The 18,384-nt window shown below is 49.2% G+C and overlaps 1 protein-coding gene across 7 annotated transcripts; it reads right to left on the bottom strand.

Annotated features, from left to right (window-relative positions):
- Positions 1-10: 10 nt before the first annotated feature.
- AEN (apoptosis enhancing nuclease) lies at positions 11-14,507 on the bottom strand. Of its 7 annotated transcripts, none has more exons than XR_005018754.1 (5): positions 14,402-14,507; positions 8,673-9,249; positions 6,072-6,272; positions 2,542-5,483; positions 11-95 (listed from the first exon to the last, which is right to left on the bottom strand). XR_005018754.1 is itself a non-coding variant. In XM_036843448.1 (5 exons), the coding sequence occupies exons 3-5, from the start codon at positions 9,183-9,185 to the stop codon at positions 5,247-5,249; spliced, it is 951 nt and encodes a 316-aa protein (XP_036699343.1). In that variant the 5' UTR covers positions 9,186-9,249; positions 11,616-11,764; positions 14,402-14,492; the 3' UTR covers positions 2,896-5,246. The 7 variants fall into 7 exon arrangements, 6 of the variants coding, with proteins under 6 accessions (XP_036699341.1, XP_036699343.1, XP_036699347.1 ...); XM_036843448.1 differs by lacking the exon at positions 11-95 and adding an exon at positions 11,616-11,764 and having other exon boundaries at positions 2,896-5,483; positions 14,402-14,492; XM_036843452.1 differs by lacking the exon at positions 11-95 and having other exon boundaries at positions 4,593-4,881; positions 5,246-5,483; positions 14,402-14,500.
- Between the last annotated feature and the right edge of the window lie 3,877 nt (positions 14,508-18,384).

Raw genomic sequence — 18,384 nt, forward strand, 5'->3', positions numbered from 1 at the left:
CCCCCCGTTGTCACAAAGATTTGTGGCTTCGAAAGGAATTTCTCCCCAGGTTCTCGGTGTTTTCACCAAGTGACATCCAGCTTCATTTAACAGACCTCAAAAAGAAAACCAGATACTGAAGTGTGTTTAAAGGATAAGTCATTGTTCCCGTTTGTCATTCAACTGGTGGGAAGTTGAGTTAGAAAAGGTTATTTGGGGTTCCCATTCTGAATGAGCTACTTTTTCTTGAATTCAGGCTGTCTGGGAATTTTTTGTTTCTCAGATGCATAAAGGATCGTCACCCTCATTTAGGGGGAGATGAAGCAAAATTCCCATTACTTTAAATGAACATGCATTGAAAAAGTAACCCCCTAAAGATCCAATTGGAGGTTTCTGTCTCTGCAGTCCCCGTAGGACCCCACGCACCCTCTGGTGATTGGCCCACATCAACATCCCCACTACAGGCCTCACCCCCTCTCTTCCACTGGCCACCTCAGGACTCAGACAGAACACATACTCGCCCCGGCGCTTCTTTTCCCCACGGGTCCTAAACCTGCTCCGTGGTCAACTCCAAACCTGCATCTTCCAGTCTTCTCTGCATTTCTCCTTTTCTACCCACACCCTACCCCAGTCCTCACCTGCCCTACCTCCATCTTCATGCCCTGCTCTAAATTATCCTTCAAATCTTACCAGATTAAGTTCTCCAAAACTGAATCTCTTACACTGTCATGGCACTTTGCTCAAGAACCTACGGTGATTTCCTGCTGTCCAAAAAAAAAAAAATCAAACCTCAATCCCACGCAGTCCCCAAGACCCTCTTACATCTGTCCCACCTGCCTTTCCAATCTCATCTTGCACCACTATCCAATCTAAGACTCTTTTTTAGGTTTTGACCTAAATCCATGGCCTTCCGTGTATTCACATGTTGACTCCTTCAGAAGAGATCAGTCATTCCTTAATTCACTCATCACGTGCTAGGCCCTAGGGTTAGCAGGGGTATAATCAGGTCTGCGCCTTCAGGTCAAGATGTACAGTCGTGCTACAAGGTCAGCCCCTCTCCCACACCTTCAATTAGCACCCCCTTCTCACCTCCTTCCCACACACTGGCTTTTTCTCTGTCCCCAGAGCCTGGGCATTTGCTGTGCCAGTCTGGAAAGCTCTTCCTCCAGGTTATCTATCCAGTTTTCTTCCTTTCCCTCAGGTCTCCCACCAAGGCCTTCCTTGGCCTCTATTTAAAACTACACCCTCATCCCCTTCCCAGGTTTCTTCTATAAGAATTGATGCCATCTGAGATACCACAAATTGTACTTGTTCACTTACTGTTCCCCCTCCCACTTACCTGATTCGCTGTGGGGATCCCCCAGCACCTGGAACCCTGCCTGGATCACACTGAATTTTTTCAAATGTATTGTGCGCTCTGAGGTTGGACGCAAGCATTGGTGAGTAACAGCCTAGGGGAGGAATCCCTGACCCCAGCCAGGGGGATGGGCTGGGGATTTCCTAGTGGGGATGCTTCCCAGGTTTAACTGGTGTCACTCATTGGCCAGACCAATCCACAAATTTCCTTGGGTCAGGAGGAAAGTGAGTCATTCAGGGCAAACCTCAGCCTTATAAGACACGCGTCCTGCCAGTTGGCACCTGCAGTGCCTTTGGCAGGTTCGAAGGCTGCCACTGTATGGCCTTCTCTGAACCCCCAGCACAGGACACAGGCTGAGTGGATGAATCATAACAGTGGGTCAGATACCTCTCCCTACAGGCAACCTGCCCTTTGGAATCCAGCTCAACTGTCTCCAACCTCAGCTGGTCACGTACCCCTAAAATGTGTATGTGAATTTCTAAATTATATACCACAGATGGAAACACCTCAGTCAAATATCAGCAATTTAATGTGGTTCAACTTAAAACATGTCAAACTGTGCTATGGAATACTGTTTTTTTCTTTTTTGGCTGTGTCGGGTCTTAGTTGCAGCACACAGGATCTTAGATGAGGTGTGCGGGCTCAGTAGTTGCGGCGCGCGGGCTTAGTTGCCCTGCGGCATGTGGGATCTTAGTTCCCCAACCAGGGATTGAACCCGTGTCCCCTGCATTGGAAGGAGGATTCTTAACCACTGGACCACCAGAGAAGTCCCTGGGATACATTTTTTAAAACACAGACATAAAAAAGAATGAGTTAAAAATAAACTATATACCAATAAATACGTGAAAAAGATACTCAACGTTACTAATCATCAGGGAAATGCAAATCAAAACCACAACAAGGTATCACCTCACACCTGTCAGGATGACTATTATCAAAAACACCACAAGTAACAAGTGTTGGTGAGGATATGGAGAAATTAGAACCCTTGTGCACTGTTGGTGGGAATGTAAAATGGTGCAGCCACTGTGTAAAACAGTATAGAGATTCCTCAAAAAAAAAAGAAACACAGGGAATTCCCTGGCGGTCCAGTGGTTAGGACTTGAGCTGTCACTGCTGTGGGCCAGGGTTCAATTCCTGATCGGGGGAAACTAAGATCCTGCAAGCCACGGCGTGGCCAAAAATAAATAAACAAACACAATTACCATGGTCCAGCAATGCCACTTCTGGGTGTATACCCAAAAGAATCGAAAGCAGGGTCCTGGAGAGACATAGTAGCATTACTCACAATAACCAAGAGGGAGAAGTAACCCAAACGTCTGTTGATGTATGGATGGATGGATGAACAAAAGGTGTCATATACATCCAAATGAATTATTATTTAGCCTTAAAATGGAAGGAAATTCTGACACATACTACAACTTCAGGGACAAACTCTGAGGACATTATGTTAAGTGAAATAAGCCAGACACAAAAAGGCAAGTACTGTAGGATTCCACTTACATGAGGTACCTAATCAAATTCATAAAAACAGAAAGAACAGTAGTTGCCAGGCGTTGGAAGGAGGAGGGAATGAGCTATTGTTTAATGAGTATAGAGTTTCAGTTTTGCAAGATAATACAGTTCTGGAGACGGGTTGCACAACAATGTGAATATATTTAACACTACTTAACTCTACCCTTAAAAATGGCTAAGATGGTAAATTTTATATTGTGTATTTTATATTTAAAACCAAAAAAAGTTTTTAAAAATAAAAAAAGTGAGTACATACCTTCAAAGAGAAACAAGTTTAATAAACTTGTGCTCTATACTAGGGCAGTTATAAAATTTTCAAAAATAAACTATAGTGGGAAGCAGCTGCGTAGCACAGGGAGATCAGCTCGGTGCTTTGTGACCACCTAGAGGGGTGGGATAGGGAGGATGGGAGGGAGACGCGAGAGGGAGGAGATATGGGGCTATATGTATATGTATAGCTGATTCACTTTGTTATAAAGCAGAAACTAACACACCACTGTAAAGCAATTATACTCTAATAAAGATGTTAAAAAAAAATAAAAAATAAAGGAAAAAAAATAATAAACTATATAAATTCTGTAGTATTTTCTTGCTACATCCCAAAGCATCATCTTGAAAGCCGCCCACCTCAAAGGTCAAAGCACCCAGCAAGACTCAGCGCCCCAGCATCTCCACAATCCCTCCCCCAAGCCACCCTCCCACCCTAGCTGAAGAATTCAAAGAAAAGGCCGCTTTACCCACTTTTCAATTGAGTTTTTTTCCAGGTTTTACAACAAAGCTGATTTTAAACCCAGTACATCTCCCCACTGCTAGCAGCTCCATCCTTCCTCAACCCACAGACCAAAGAACCAAAGCTACTTCTCAACTGAGAGTGTGGCTTCAGCTACAGACATTTAAGGAACCCAGAACAAAGTCCTGGAGCCAGGCCAGGTGTGGTCAGTGACTCAGCCAGCTCCAGAACAATCTGCGGCCCTGGCTTTTGCCGTTGCGTGGTTTCAGTGTCTCTCCCTTCCTGGCCCTGCTGCTTGCCTCAGGCTGACGTGAAATCCACACATAACGGGGAACCGTGAAGAGCCCGGAACCTCTGAGTTGTCCTCAGAGGCCTGTGGCCCACCTGCTGGAACAGCCACGAGACAGTCCTGTCTGGGTCAAAGCCACTCACACGCAAGGGCGTGTTCAGGTGTTACCCGGAAAGCCCAACACTGATCCTTAAAACACAGCCGCTCGCACTGACCTCGGCTTACTAGGCGCCAGGCACTGGGCCAAGCATCAGCACTTCATCCTCTAACAACCCTGTGAGGTAGTGGTGTCATTATCCCATTTTACAGACAAGGGAACAGACTCAAGAGTGAAGTCACACACTTGCCTAAGTCTCAAAGCTATTGAGGTATGAGCAAAGATGGGCTCAAAGGTTCTGTGTGACCTGAGCTCTGGGTTACCCCAATACCCCCAACTGCCCCTTAGGAAACAGGAAGAGGGGTAGGGTATGAATCCCGACACAGAACATTTTTAGAAATCTGGAGAAATCCAACCACCACAGTGATTGGGGGCACCCACCCGAGTGCAACAGCTTGCACAGCTGTCAATGCCCGGCCCGGCCCCAGTGGACCCGCCCTCTGCTCCCCTACAGACCCGTAGCCTTGCTCTCAATAAATAAAGATCCCTGTGGGCAATTCTGCACAGGGGTCCCAGAATTCAAAACCGACTGTCTGTTTCTCAAGCTTTTGCTTAAAGAGAGCCTAGCGCTGGGTGGGCAGGAGGAATGCCTGGCTTGGGTCAAAATACATATGCCAGTCTCCACCCAAAGCCTATCTGCCTTCCCTCCTCCCAGAATAGTGCCTGGTGACTTCTGGTGGTGAGCAAGTGAGGACCCAGCTCCCCACGAGCTGTGGTCTCTGCTATTCCATTGTAGCCTGGCAGCTCCTACGATGGCTACAGCCAGAGTTCCAGTTCTGAGAGAAAGGGACAAAATGACCCTCGAGTGGCCTTAACTCTGTAGCTTCAGGGCGTAGTTATTCTCCTGAAAATGACTGTGGAGGAAGAGGTAGATGGTGACAACAGGAAGAGAGCTTTACCCCAGGGCACTGGGGCGAGACAAGGGAATTCTTGAATAGGGACACCCACACCCCCCGCCCCCAAGCAGGGAGAGATCATCCCTTTAGAGAGCACAGCCTGGGGGTGGGAAGTCTGCCGGCGCATCCCCTACTCCTGCTGGGCTCTAGCAGCTAGCCCACCTGCCATTTTCATGGTGCCTATAAAGTGCCATCAGCAAAACCACAGAATCGGGGACTGTGCTGTGGGCAGATGGTCCCAACACTTTAGGCCCTGGGGGACACTGGTGGCATCCGGCCCCAGCCACTCCTGGTCCCCGCTCCCCAGTGGAGCTTCTCTTGCCTCACTCTGTTCTGCCCGGTGCCTCCCCTGTTCCTCTGCTGGCGCCCTGGGCCGGGTCCTCCGGCCAGTACTGGTCCTCCATGTACTGCTCCATGTCTGTGCTGCTGTCGGGCTCTCTGTCCTCAGGGTGAGGTTGGAGGCTGCTGGCCTCCTGCTGTTCCCACTGCACCTCCACCAGCCGGTAGAGCTCCATGGCCGTCACGGCGTCTTCCACCGACGAGTGCCCGTGCTGGCCCACCTGTGGACGAGAGCCCACGCATCACTGCCCACAGTCCTGGTGGGGGCCCAGCGGCCCGGGCTGGGTCCTGGCCCAGAGACGCATACTCTCAGAATGCGGGTGTACAGCCTGGTACAGTGGGAAGGGCATGGGTCCTAGTCACACAGACAAACGCTAGAATCCCAGCTGTACCACAAGCCTAGTTTCTTGAAGCCCGTTTCCTCAAATAGAAAACCTGGTTAAAAATCCCTGCTTCAAAGGCTTGAGGAGCAGATGGAATTATGAATGTGAAGCACAGCGGAGCAAGAGCGATCAGCTGCCCCTGACCAAAGGCTGCAGGAGATGGGGTTCTACATGCAAGCGTGGGGACAGAGCCAGGAACTGGGTGGGAGACAGATCTGAACAACAGCAGCCCGGGAGGGTGTGGCTGGCTGTCACAAAGCGCTGGGGAAGGAGGGCGGTGGAGAGAAAACACCCAGGGCTGTGTGGACACGCGGGAGCCCCAGGACTGGGACTGGCATGCTGGAGGCACAGCCCCCGGCCTGTCCGTGGCCAGGCCGGCATGGAGGCCAGGCCCTCTCGCTCCCCCAGCGCCCCTGCACCATGCACCTGGATCTTCTTGTGCAGCAGCTGCAGGGCCAGGTCCTTGAGAGAGACGCGGGTCCGGGCGTGGAGGCTGGGCTGGCTGAGGAGGCTGGGGACATAAGTGGTGTCCCGGGTCTGGCCCCGAGGGTGGATGTACTTGAGGGCCTGGAAGTCATTGTGCAGGGCGTGCCCCACCAACACCTTGCCCTTCAGGAGCTTGAGGATCTGTGAGCAGAGGAGGAGTCGGGAAGGCCCCACTGTCAGGCGGGCACAAGACACATCCTGACACCCTGACCAGTGGGTGCGGGGACCCCTCTGGAGTGAGGCAGCGCAGAGGGGCGACCACGGGCTCCACTGTCAACCAAGTTGCCCCGAGTTTGAATCCAGACCCTCTACTCACTACTTGCTATAATCAGGGGGCCACTTAAGCTTCCCCCACACCTGCAAAACAGGAAAGCTGGCGACGGCATTGGTGGGGTGGTAGTGAGCATTAAGGGGCTCTTGGACGGGTAAGTGACCCGATACAAGCACTCTTTCCTGCCAGCACAGGCTCTTCTCTCTCAGCCCGGAAGACCTCGCCAGCCCCCCGGCACCCGCCCCCCACCAACTCCTCTCAGGCAGGTCTCAGCTTACACATCAGGAGGCCTCCCCCAACGCCATCAGAACCCCTACTGTTCTCTCCTTCGGGGGATTCACCACATTTTCTAAGCACACATTCAGCTCCGCGTGGCCTGTCCGGCTGCCCCCACTGTGAGCTCATGGTAACACGCAGGGACCATGTCTGCCTGGACTAGTGGTGCTCTGTGACAGCTCAGCACACGGGAGGGGGTCAGGGTGAAGTCCCAGAACTGTGCCAGGCACTGGAGACATATCACCAACGGCAGCTTGTACAGCATTAATGAACGGTCCTTATCTTCAGGATTCTGTCCCTTTGCCCCTCTGCTGTACAGGACTCCCGCTTCTCACCCTCGAAACATGCTCTCTGGCTCAGCTCTGACCACCTACACAATGCGCGCCTCTCTTTCCTGCCTCCCGCCCTCCTCAGGCCCTAGGGAGGCCACGTCCAGGGCCACGGGCATCTCCTTATCACCCGCCACCAGCCTGCCACAGCTGCCTCTGCTGGCGACACGTGGTTTATCGCTAAACTCAGCCTTCACGGCGTATGGATAAGGTGCATTTAGACTTTAGTGGTAGGGACGGGCCACACCACTCTAGTCACCACCTCCCCATAACACACACACACACACACACACACACACACACGCCACGCGGTGGGAAGGCACCCAGCACACTCCACACTGGCTCAGAGTCCAGGCAGATCCAATGTGGTCCAGCTCTTGGCAGGCTGAGGGAAGCACGGGGGAGCTGGAGGGCTCACCACCTACCTCCCTTCCTGCTGCTTCTATTCCTGATCAACCTGCTTGATAAATAACCTTTTGAAAGAAATCCTTAGGGTGTATCTTATGTGAAAAAGGAAGACACAAGATGACTAATATCAGTATTTCCTAAATGCACCTCATCCCAAGAATAAACCAGAAATGTTAAGTAGTTCTGCTACAACGCTTGGTTTGAAAATGCAAAATGTTCCAACACGGTTGATATATTAGGATGTGACTTGAGAATAATGCAAATTTCGCCCTTGAGAAACAGAAGGGTGAAAGTGAATGCAGAAACCTCACCTAGCTGAGCAGAGCCACTGGGGAATCCAGAAAGCGCTCACGCCTTGCAAGCCTACCAGCCAGCGCAGTTCACCAGCGTGCTGCCTGCACCTGGCTTCCCACCTCCTGACTTCGGGTAACTCCCTCAACCCCTCCCACAGCGCGAGCCGCCACCCCCCCCCCCCCCGCAACACCCACTTCCCCGAGCGCTCCAGGTCTTTTCAAGGCAAAGTGCCGTACTTAACGCATTTCTCAACCACTGAACCTGTGCAAAACTGTGCTCCCACTGTTATAAGGTTTCTATCTTTTTATTTTTGGGGTGTCATTAATGAAGTTTTTTGGGCATTGTGTCCCTAACCCCTTTTTCCCCATCAGCTCTGGGGTTTTTATCGTGCAAGTTTACACAGCATGACGGTTTTTAGGAACGCACACACCAGAGCCCTCCCAAGGCCTAGAGACCTGCAGGATCAGAATCTCTATGGAGGGATCTGAGGACAAGGATCCAAGATCGTTAACAAGGATTTAGGTGTTTCCTATGCTCGAGGACGTTTGGGAATTCCTGTCATGTCAGTGTGGTCCCAACACTAATTTTTTTCAAAGCAATGAAAAACTAACATTAAAAAAAAAATACCAAAACATTTAACACCTGAAGGTGACAGCACTGTGGGCCTTACAAATTTTACTCAGACACATAGTGCTTTTATAACAGAAAAGAAGCCGTTTTGCATCTTACAGTTGGCGCGGCCTCTCCACAAACACTATCACGTGGGACACCCCAGCACCCCTTCCACGCAGGTAGGGCAGGATTTCTATTCACCCTTTTCTATGGAGAGGAAACCCAAATGTTTGGAGAAGTTAAGTAACTTCCCCAAGGTCTCTCGCTTCTAGTGGCTAAGTGTTGACTCAGACCCGGGGCTGCTCTTCCCAGCCCATCACACTGACCCCAAGCCCCCAGCCCTGCCCTCACCTCTTTCTGGGCCACCTGGAAGGGGATGGCCTTGCGCATGTGCTGCCTGGTGACGCCGCTCCAGCGAGTGCGGTAGTCCACGATGGGCATCTCAGGCTGGATGTACTTGTCGTAGAGGACCTCGCCGTGGTAACTCACCACGGAGCAGCGGGCCAGCTCACTCACCCGCCCTCGGGGTCCCGTGCCCACCATCTCACAGTCGATAGCCACGCACTTGCTGGGCAAGGGCCCAGCAGATTCTCTGGGGGTGGGCTTTCTGCTGCATGGGGCACCTCCAGATTCAGCCCTTGGACGCTGCCTCACACTACTGGCGGCTTCGGTGCCTGGGGAGGATCCTGGCTCCGGGGGTGTGCTCCGCAACCCATGCTCCTGCAGCAAGGCCTTCCGGGCCAGGAACCGCTGGTGCTGTCGGCTCTTCCTCTTGTGTTTCCTCCGAAGCACATCCTTGGCATTCAGGCTGGCCAGGGAAGGGCACAGGCACTGGGCAGACTCTGGAGCTTCCCGGGCCACCATCCCAATCAGCTCACCGCTCAGGGCAAGGGAGGTCTGGGAGGTAATCTGCCTACGGGGCAGCAGCCTGGGGAGAGAACACATAGGGCAGAGGGGCTGAGTGAGGAGTGTCCCAGGCCAGCCCTGCCCCTCCATCCCTCTCTTCCTCCCTCCCTGCAGTGCTCTACTGCCAGGCTGCCCCAGAGTCCTACACTTTGTCTCAGCATCCCAGATGGAGTCAAGGACCTATTTCAATAATAATTGCACTCATACAATTGATATCACCTGCAAAGCCACTGTTTTAAGTACTTTACATGGAATTACTCAATCTTCCCAACAACTTGAACAAAGCATTATTATCCTCATATTACAGGTACAAAAACTGAGGCATAGAGGTTAAGTAACTTGCCCAATTAATACATAGACAAAGGCTGATGTGAACCCAGAATCCATGCTCTCAACCTCCAAGCCATAGCTTACCTCCAATACCATTAGCATCAAAACATTTTAGAGGTATGGCTATGAGAAAATAAAGGTTACAGAAACGGCATATATATGATATCTTATTTTAAAAAAACAAAAACAAAAACTTTATGAAATGTGAACACAAGACGCACAGCAAAACCTGGAGAAAATATTTCACAGGAAGCCCACAATAGTTGTATTTTTGGTATGTGTTAACTAAAATGATGTAATCTAGTAAATGACTTTCTTCTAATTCACTCATCACAACACTGTCTACAAACATTTAAATACAGTTGGACATGTAGTTTAATCACTGAAGCCTACAGGCACTGGTGTGCTGGTAAACCAGCTCAACTCTAAAAGAGAAAGAGAAAAAGCCCTGACCTATAGTGCTGCAGATTCCTGTGGTACCTCCCACAAGCTCTCCATCCCTGAACGCTGGGTTGTAAAGAGATGCTGTCACACACCACCGTCATAGGAAATATTTGTTGCTCACATGGGTTTGCAAATCCCATGCAATAAGGATGGCATCTTCCCAACAATGAAGGATGTAGCTTGGAAAACCTCATCTTGTTTGCTGTACTAAGTCAGCCAGTATGTTTTGAACACACCAGAAAACCAGCGCTTTGAAGTAGACAGAGCAGGGGCTAACTCAGCTCTGTATAAGTTACCTAACCACTGAGCTTCAGGTTCTTTGCATGTAAAATGGCCCTACTACCCTTCCCGTGTGAAGAGGAAAAGGCACAATCCATGTGTGCTAGGATCTGCATATATTTTTTAAAATTATTATTCTTTATTTTTTTAAATTCTATTGAAGTATAGTTTATTTACAATGCTGTTAATTTCTGCTGTACAGCAAAGGGACTCAGTTACACGTATATATACATTCTTTTTCACAGTCTTTTCCATTATGGTTTATCACAGGATACTGAATATAGTTCCCTGTGCTATACAGTAGGACCTTGTTGTTCATCCATCCTATACATAATAGTTTGCATCTACTAATCCCAAACTCCTAATCCTTCCCTTCCCCACCCTATTATTATTAAGAATACTAATTATTAAAAAAAAAAGAATACTAATTATTACAGTCATTTGGTTCATTAATCTGTCTTTAGTCAAGACTATATACCTTGATGTAGCCTTTAAAATCCTTATAGATGACCAATTTTAGTTGCATCTGTATTCATGAAAATGCTATTTCCTAGTACATCTGGGTAAAATTTAGCTGCTCATCCTTAACTCCTGAATCAACTATTCTTAATAGGAACAAAGGGATTTTCTGTGGAGTCAGCAGTGTCATGTCCCAAGTTTCCCTTGGTTAGTGTATATTTGGATTGTGGCCAAATCCCCATTAAACTGCATATCTGCATATATTATATGCTCCCTGCATATATATATATATATATATATATTTAAAGGACTTTATCTTTTTATTGTTTGCCTTTTATTTATTTATTTATTTTGGCTGAGCAGCATGCGGGATCTCAGTTCCCCATCCAGGGATCAAACCCGTACACCCTGCATTGGAAGCATGAAGTCTTAACCACTGGACTGCCAGAGAAGTCCCTTTTGCCTTTTTAATAATTTGCTTTTTTATTTTATTTTACTTATTTATTCATTCATTCACTCATTTTTGGTCACGCGGCTTGCGGGACCTTAGTTCCCCAACCAGGGACTGAATCCGGGCCATCCATCCATCCATCCATCCATCCATCCATTCATTCATTTATGGCCACCCGGCTTGCGGGATCTTAGTTCCCCAACCAGGGATTGAACCCAGGCCACGGCAGTGGAAGCGCCGAGTCCTAACCACTGGACCACCGGGGAATTCCCTCCTGGCGTGTATTATATGCTCCCTTTCCCCCAGAGGTGAAGACTCCTGCTCATGGTTGGTAACCAGTTCTTCCCAGGCCAGAGCTGCCTCAGCCTGGACTCCCAACCCACAGGCCTTCCTCCTGCCTCCCTTCCCACTCACATCCCCCTTACCCTTTCTACATCCTCCAGGAAGCCCTTCTGGAACAATCCTCCGGGTTGCACAGGCCAATGTCACACTGAGGCCTCTGGGGTCCCAACTGTGGCAAGAGCTGGGCAGAGAGTTACAAAGAAAGATCCTGGACTCCAAGAGTTGAGTCTCACTGCAGAGACAGAAACGGAGCAGAAGGCGTGTGAAGGGCTGCGTGAGAAGTGCCAGGGAAGCAGGACAGGCTGAAGAGGTTAAGTCTGCGTGAACGTGGAACAGTAGTCCTCCAGGTAGAAGAATCAGGAATCAGTGGACATGTTAGGGGCAAAGGCCTGAAAAAAGTACCCCACCTTCAGCCTGATGCCATTTGGGCGTAAGGCACAAGGTAGGGCTGGCTGGAGGAACTGCCCCTGTCCGCTTTTTACCACTCCACCTTCTGTCTGCACTCTGGGAAGCCCATCACACTCTGGTGGCTTTTCCTACCCCAAGGTGGCGTCCCTATACTGGTCTCGGCGGGTCAAGCGAGGGAGCCCCAAAGGCACCTAGGGAGGTCACTGAAAGTGACCTTCTCAGGCACAGTAGCCCTGACCCCGGACAATTACAGTCTAACTGGGGAGCAAAGAAGTTCACCCCTCTCTGCTCTGGCAGCACAATCAGAGAATTTACTGCACTCTTCAAAGTCAATAGTTACATACAGCCTACCTCAGAGCACTCTGAAGGCAAGGAGAGAGCTTTGTTTGTCTCTGTCCCTTCCCCTACAGCCAGCCCGGGACCTGGCATGGAGCGGATCCTCTCCAGAAGCTGACACCAGGCCTGCTATCTGCCAGACTGTGGGGACTACAGAGCTGGAAGTGACCACATCCTCAGGGAACTCTGGTTTGGTCGGGAGAGAGATAGTCAGAAACTTACAAGAGTGTGCTCAGGATGGGAGCAATGGACAAAGGACCCATGCCTGAGTCACCAGGCCAGGTATTTAAAAAGCAGAAGCGCTAGGTTAGAAAAACCCTGGCAGTGGAGGGGACACTTTGAAGGGTTTCAGAAAGATCCACCAGGGAGCCCGGGAAGGGAAAGGCATCCAGACTGAAAAAAACACAGACACAAAGTCCAGGAGGCAAAGCACATCCATTGTGGGAAAGCAAGGAGTTTGGTGCAGCAATTGGAAAGCAAGGAGGTAAGGGGCGAGGAGATGGGTGCAGTATGGACAGTGAGAAAGAACTGTTCCTGGAGAGTGGTAAAAGTTTGGGCTTAATCCAGAGGTGGATGGGAACCAATCTCCCTAGAGTTCTAGCGCGAGGGGGATCACAACTGCCATATAGGAAGAGACCTGGAGAACATACGAATCTGCGCAATAGCAGCAGAGACTAAGAGAAATGGGAGGGGAGATGAACTGCCATTTGGTGATGCCTGGGCCAGAGGGAGGCACGGTGACCCATCCTGCCTCACCCTCCCTCTGCTTGCTTATCCCTTCCCCAAGAAGTCTTCTCCTTTTTAAAAGGGCTCTTAACTGTAATCACCTTCTTCATATTCACAAGTCACATATTAAGGCTGACAAATACAGAACCTCAATTTGTCTCAGCCCAGTAATGGGGAGGCCTCAGAAGACAGAGACCCGCTAATAACTGACTTTTGTAGGGGAGGAGGGCCCTTTCCCTTCTCTGAGACGGCTAAGGACCCTACAGGTCAGGAGCTGAGGCCAGGACAAGGGTCAGTGGCCTCCCTAACACTGTTGTTAAGGTTTCAAAGAAGCCAGAAATTAGGATCCCCGAGAAAAAAGGTCTCTGTGGCCCTGGCCCTGTGTTGCAAGAAATGAATGCAGTTCTCTGCATGCCCTGACCTAGCTGACACGTCAGAACCAACAATTAATCATCAAGGGCACACCTTCCTCATCCTGGGCTCCCACATGGAGCTCAGGGAAGCTCAGGAGAAGTTTTGCTCAAATAAAAGTATTTCAGTGAGGCAAACAAATCTCTCTCCAGCCCAGAACCAGCACTTTGAATCAGCAGCCACCAGGCCTTTGGGCAAAGGCCCAAAGGAACCTCAAAGTCAGAATCCCCAGTGGCCTCAGGGCCACCAACCTGCTGGCTGATCAGGAAGGTGGGCAGTTCTAGACCCTGCTCTGGCCCTAAAGAGCTAGGTCAACTGGACCAAGGCACTTGGTCTCCTAACTTAAAACGAGGGTTTATGAAGTCCAGCACTGAACTAGGTTAGGGGCTTCCCCAACCTAGTCTGTTTAAACGTCTGTTTAAAAGGCTGATTTCCAGGCCTACTCCCCACACCTTCGTAACTGCCATTTGGGGAAACGTGGCCTGGAATCTGTATTTCAAAGAGTGCGCGGCCCCACCCCCTTGCCATGATACTAATAATCGCCCGAATTTGAGAAAAGCTGGCTCGATAAGATCCCCTGTGCTACTAAAAAGTTCACGAGACGAGAACAGTCAGAGGAGAGCCCTGCACTATCTCCCCCGGCGCCGGCGTTCCGAGGAGTGACGTGTGGGAGGCCCGGCCTCACCCAGGGAAGGACTGAGGCATTGGTCACTCACTGGTCGCGGCGGCCGGGCAGACGCCCACCAGGCCGAGTCCCATCGTCCAGCGCCGCCCACTCAGGCCCGAGATCCGCGAGCAGGGCGGGATGGGGGCCAGGCGGCGACCGGGGCCAGGCCTGCACTTCGGAGAGCCCGGGAGCCGGCCCGACCCGGCCGGGCGTCCCCCGCCACAAGCCGGGGGCGGACACACCGCGCGGGGCCCTGCGGCCGGGGACACGTCGCGCCAGCCTACCCGACCCCGCGATCCCCAGCATGGTCCCCGAGATCACCTGAAAGCCCCGCGAGTCTTCTCACGCCAGCACGTGGCGTCCAGGGAACCTGCAGCTCCAACACGCCCGGGCAAGCCCTGCTCCAGCCGCCAGCCTGTTGGCTTGCTGAACCGCAGCGCCCGCCTAAGACCTCTTCTGATTGGCCGGGAGCCTGGCTCGCTGCGGGTTGGCGCTTGGGAGCGTAAGGGGCGGGGACTCCTAGAGGGGTGTGGTTTGTGCCCAAGGCTGGCCCAGCCCGCGGGAAATTTTAAAGCGGTTGGAGGGGATCGTGGCCTCCTACCGCCCACTTCTGCTCCCACTTTTGTCCAATCCATCCCGCTCCCTGGGTCGGGATGTGGGCTCCTATGAGCTCCGTGCCACTAAAGGCAGGCTGACTTACAGAGTACACACCCACATTTGCAGAATAGGAATAACCCCTACCTCCTCTGGTGTCCAGGGGTTTCGGTGAAATAATATACACGATGGCCACTAAAAAAAAGATTTTTAAGTCAGGTTTGCTCCTTCGGCGCTACTTTTTCATTTATCCTTTTGCGATACTTTACTCATAAGTAATAAGTTCCTACTATGGGCTCGGCATTGGGATACACAGAATAAGAACAATCACTGGGGACTCCAGTTGCTCATGGTTTGGTGCAGTAACAGAGGTTAACAGATAACAGTGCAACGTGAATAATAAAAACAATAACAATGAGTTTGCATTTATTATGTGAGCATTAACAGTGTGCCAGGCAATACACCCCTTTAATCTGACGAACCCTTTGAGATTTGTACTATTATTTCTGTTTTACGATTAAGGAAATAGACATTTCAAGAAATTAAGGGAAAACAGCGAGGGCTCAAACAAAGACCAACGCAGTCAAATTCCTTCTAGCTCCATTGTGCAAGCAGTAGTGGCATCGCAAATGTACCCAGAAGGCCAGGGGTACATGTTCCAAAACTTGGCTCTTTCTGACCAGGCTACAGATTTGAGGGAAGCAGGACAAAGGAGAAGGCCACTAGAGGGATAAGGCTTTCCACTCAGATTCCTGAAGGCTTGGGGGAGCTGGAAGGAATTCAAGCCAGAGCTGGTTCACCAGCGGATTTGCGTTTGGGGAAGCTCACTCTGGCTGCAGTAGGAAAGGAATGGACCCGGCCTGGAGAAAGAGGCGTAGGTGTTGGGGTGATTGTGGACATTCAGGTGGAATAAGATCCTGGTGGCCAGAGTGGTAGAGAGGATAAAGAGCTTGGGACAGATTCCAGAACTCCTTCAGAGGCAACATTGAGAGGACAGAGAGCAGAAGGGAAGGGGATGCAGAGCAGCTGTTTTCAGACATGGAGACTTTGTCAGAGGCAACTCTCGGGGCAAGGAGGATTTTAAGAGAGTCAGTAACCGGATCCTCGACTCCCATGGGACTAGACCTGGGAATGGACCTGGAGTCCTTGGAGTCCAGCTTCCCTCTCCCTTTTTATAACCAGCTGTCTCCCACTTTACAAAGGAAAGTCACACACACACATTCTAAATCTTGCTCTGTGGTATTACCCTGGGAAATAAAAGTAGTCTTGGGGAAGAAGAAAAATAATGATAGGGATTGAGTAGGATAATCAAATAGTCAGCTTAGAAACCCCATTAAGGGACTGTAGATAGGGAACTTTAGGAGGTTTTGGGAGACCACAGTAAGATTAATGATCACTCAAGAAAGCAGGTTTACTTAACCACAAAACCAAGCAGGCTTGCCTAGCAACAAAACCATGTGACAGAAGCACGAGACATGCCCCAAAACAATAAAACAATGGTGGCATTAGACCCACATCCTGCCCAGTGAGCTCAGTATAGAAAGGTGCTCATTGTACAGAGACCTGAAATAATTTTTAAAGTCCTGGCTTGACTATGTAGGGACAAAAAACTCCCCTGCCCAACCTGGACGAGGAGTTGATGATGGAAGCATGACGTCTACTCAAGAATGAAAAAGAAAGTGGTCTTTTCCCCCTCCCCACTTCTCCTTTGATTATAAATCTAAGTTCCCACTAAGTTCTCGGGCATGGCACCCTCTTGCCCACCCGCTTGTAAGCCTCACAAGCGTCCCATTCTAATAAATCACTTCTTAGCTATCACTTTGCCTCTCGCTGAATCCTTTCTGCACTGAGACATAAAGGACCAGGCTTTTCGGAGCCCCCCTGAAATGACACCTATCAGTTTCAATAAGACTGTTCTAAATATGGGTTATTATTGAGGACTGGGCAAGAAACCCTTCTACAAGTCTGGTGGGTTTCTGATTCTTTGCTTTCGCTATGATCCGAGGAGGGTTTAATCATGTTGCCAGCTAATGGGTCATTAAAAAATTTTTTTGAGGCTAGATAATTATCAGGAATGAAAAGAACTGACATTGCCAGAGAAAACTCCTTCCACTTCTATCTGCTTTTTATGTGAACAATGTTTTTATCAGTGTTTACATCCATAAAAACAAAACAGAAGGCCCAACTCTTTCCCATTCTTGCAAAAAGTGATATTCATCCCCAGATTTATAAACTTAATGAAAAATAACTGGCTCCATCTATCTCCTAAAGAGACATGTTTCCAATGGCATTTCTAATTAAAACTCACTTTTTATGTGTAAAGAAGATTGCTCATATAATGAAATGCTGTGTATTTATCATTTGCTCACTTGTAATAGAAATAATAGCAACAATGTCTCAATCCAGAAGGAAAAAAAATAACACGTAGAACCTCATGGGTCACAGGACATTTTTCTAGAGTTAACAAGTTCAAATTGATATACATAATTTTGTGACATCAAAGTATGATCAGGTTCTCCAGAAAATATTGCCAAGCATGAAAATAGATTATGCTAGGATAAATCTCCATAGTGGAAGTTGAATGGAAATGTAAGTTGAAGAAGAAAAAAGAATGTTGCATATAATAAAAAACAAATCCATATTTAGTAAGGAGAGACTTTATTTGAAAGGATTAGCGGGGTGGGTGTTTGGGAGGGGATATTTATTACAATAGAGAAAATGCTCTGCTACTTCTCAAGGGTAGGCAAAAAGGGTTCTCCTTTATAGGGAGGAGTAAAGGGGGCTAGAAAGAACAGGATATGGGGGTGGCAGTGACCAGATCCCAGATCCTATTAGGTTAGTAGATTGATATTAGATATTAGATATGGAGATTGTTTTACCCTGAGGCCAGCCTATTCCCTGGAGGGGTCATTAAGGAAGGATTGTAAACTGGCTCTGGCTGAGGGTGAGTTCAGGGACCTAGGGGAAGAAAAGAAGCTTAACCAAAGTTTGGTTAATGAGCGTTTTATTCCAATTGATCCATGGGTCCAGCAGTTCAGCTAATCATCAATGAGGCAAAGAATGGGAATTTGGAGTGTCCGTGCCAGGACTTGTCATAGGTAAACAATGGGGGAATCCTGGTGTCTTATCACAGTCATATGGGGCAGGGTGTTTCTTTGCAGTAACTAGTTTCTGGAACACAAAAGGATGGGAGAAATTTCTTCACCATTGCTGCTTTCCAGGAGCATAGGACTCAGATAAAATTTAACATTGATGGTAAGAGTTTTTTCATGTATTTTAAAAATGGTTAAGTTAGTATCAAATTGCTCTGCTATATATGTGTCCACTACATTCATTTACAGACACATTTTTTTAAAAGACGTCAATATTTACGATACATCATTTGTAACTACCACAACTTACGATAGAAAATATTATCAAGCAAAAAAGTTGAAGGTCCACAAGTATACATTATGGATGGCCCAATACTGGCATCTTGACTGTTTATGGCAGTACCTCCAACCCCAACCTTTAGGGACTTCACCTTCCCATTCCTGAAATGAAACTATCTCCTCCTTCCACAAAGACTGGGGCTCCTCTATAACAGACCCTTTTGAGTTGGGGCTTGGTGGGCGAAAGCCCATGATCCAAGCCCTGCCCCCAGGGACCCCACCCTATCCCCCCCCCAACCTTGTCAATCCAGAAGCACTTGAGACATCAGACTTGACCTG

This window comes from Balaenoptera musculus, chromosome 2, assembly GCF_009873245.2.
Source record: "Balaenoptera musculus isolate JJ_BM4_2016_0621 chromosome 2, mBalMus1.pri.v3, whole genome shotgun sequence".
In the NCBI taxonomy this organism is placed as follows: Eukaryota; Metazoa; Chordata; class Mammalia; order Artiodactyla; family Balaenopteridae; genus Balaenoptera; species Balaenoptera musculus.

Coding starts and splice junctions, on each gene's coding strand:
- AEN (XM_036843446.1), bottom strand. CDS start 9,185: ATGGTGGCCCGGGAAGCTCCAGAGTCTGCCCAGTGCCTGTGCCCTTCC. Junction 6,273..8,672: donor TCCAGGTGGCCCAGAAAGAG/GTGAGGGCAGGG, acceptor CTCTGCTCACAG/ATCCTCAAGCTCCTGAAGGG. Junction 5,484..6,071: donor TGCTGCACAAGAAGATCCAG/GTGCATGGTGCA, acceptor TCTCGTCCACAG/GTGGGCCAGCACGGGCACTC.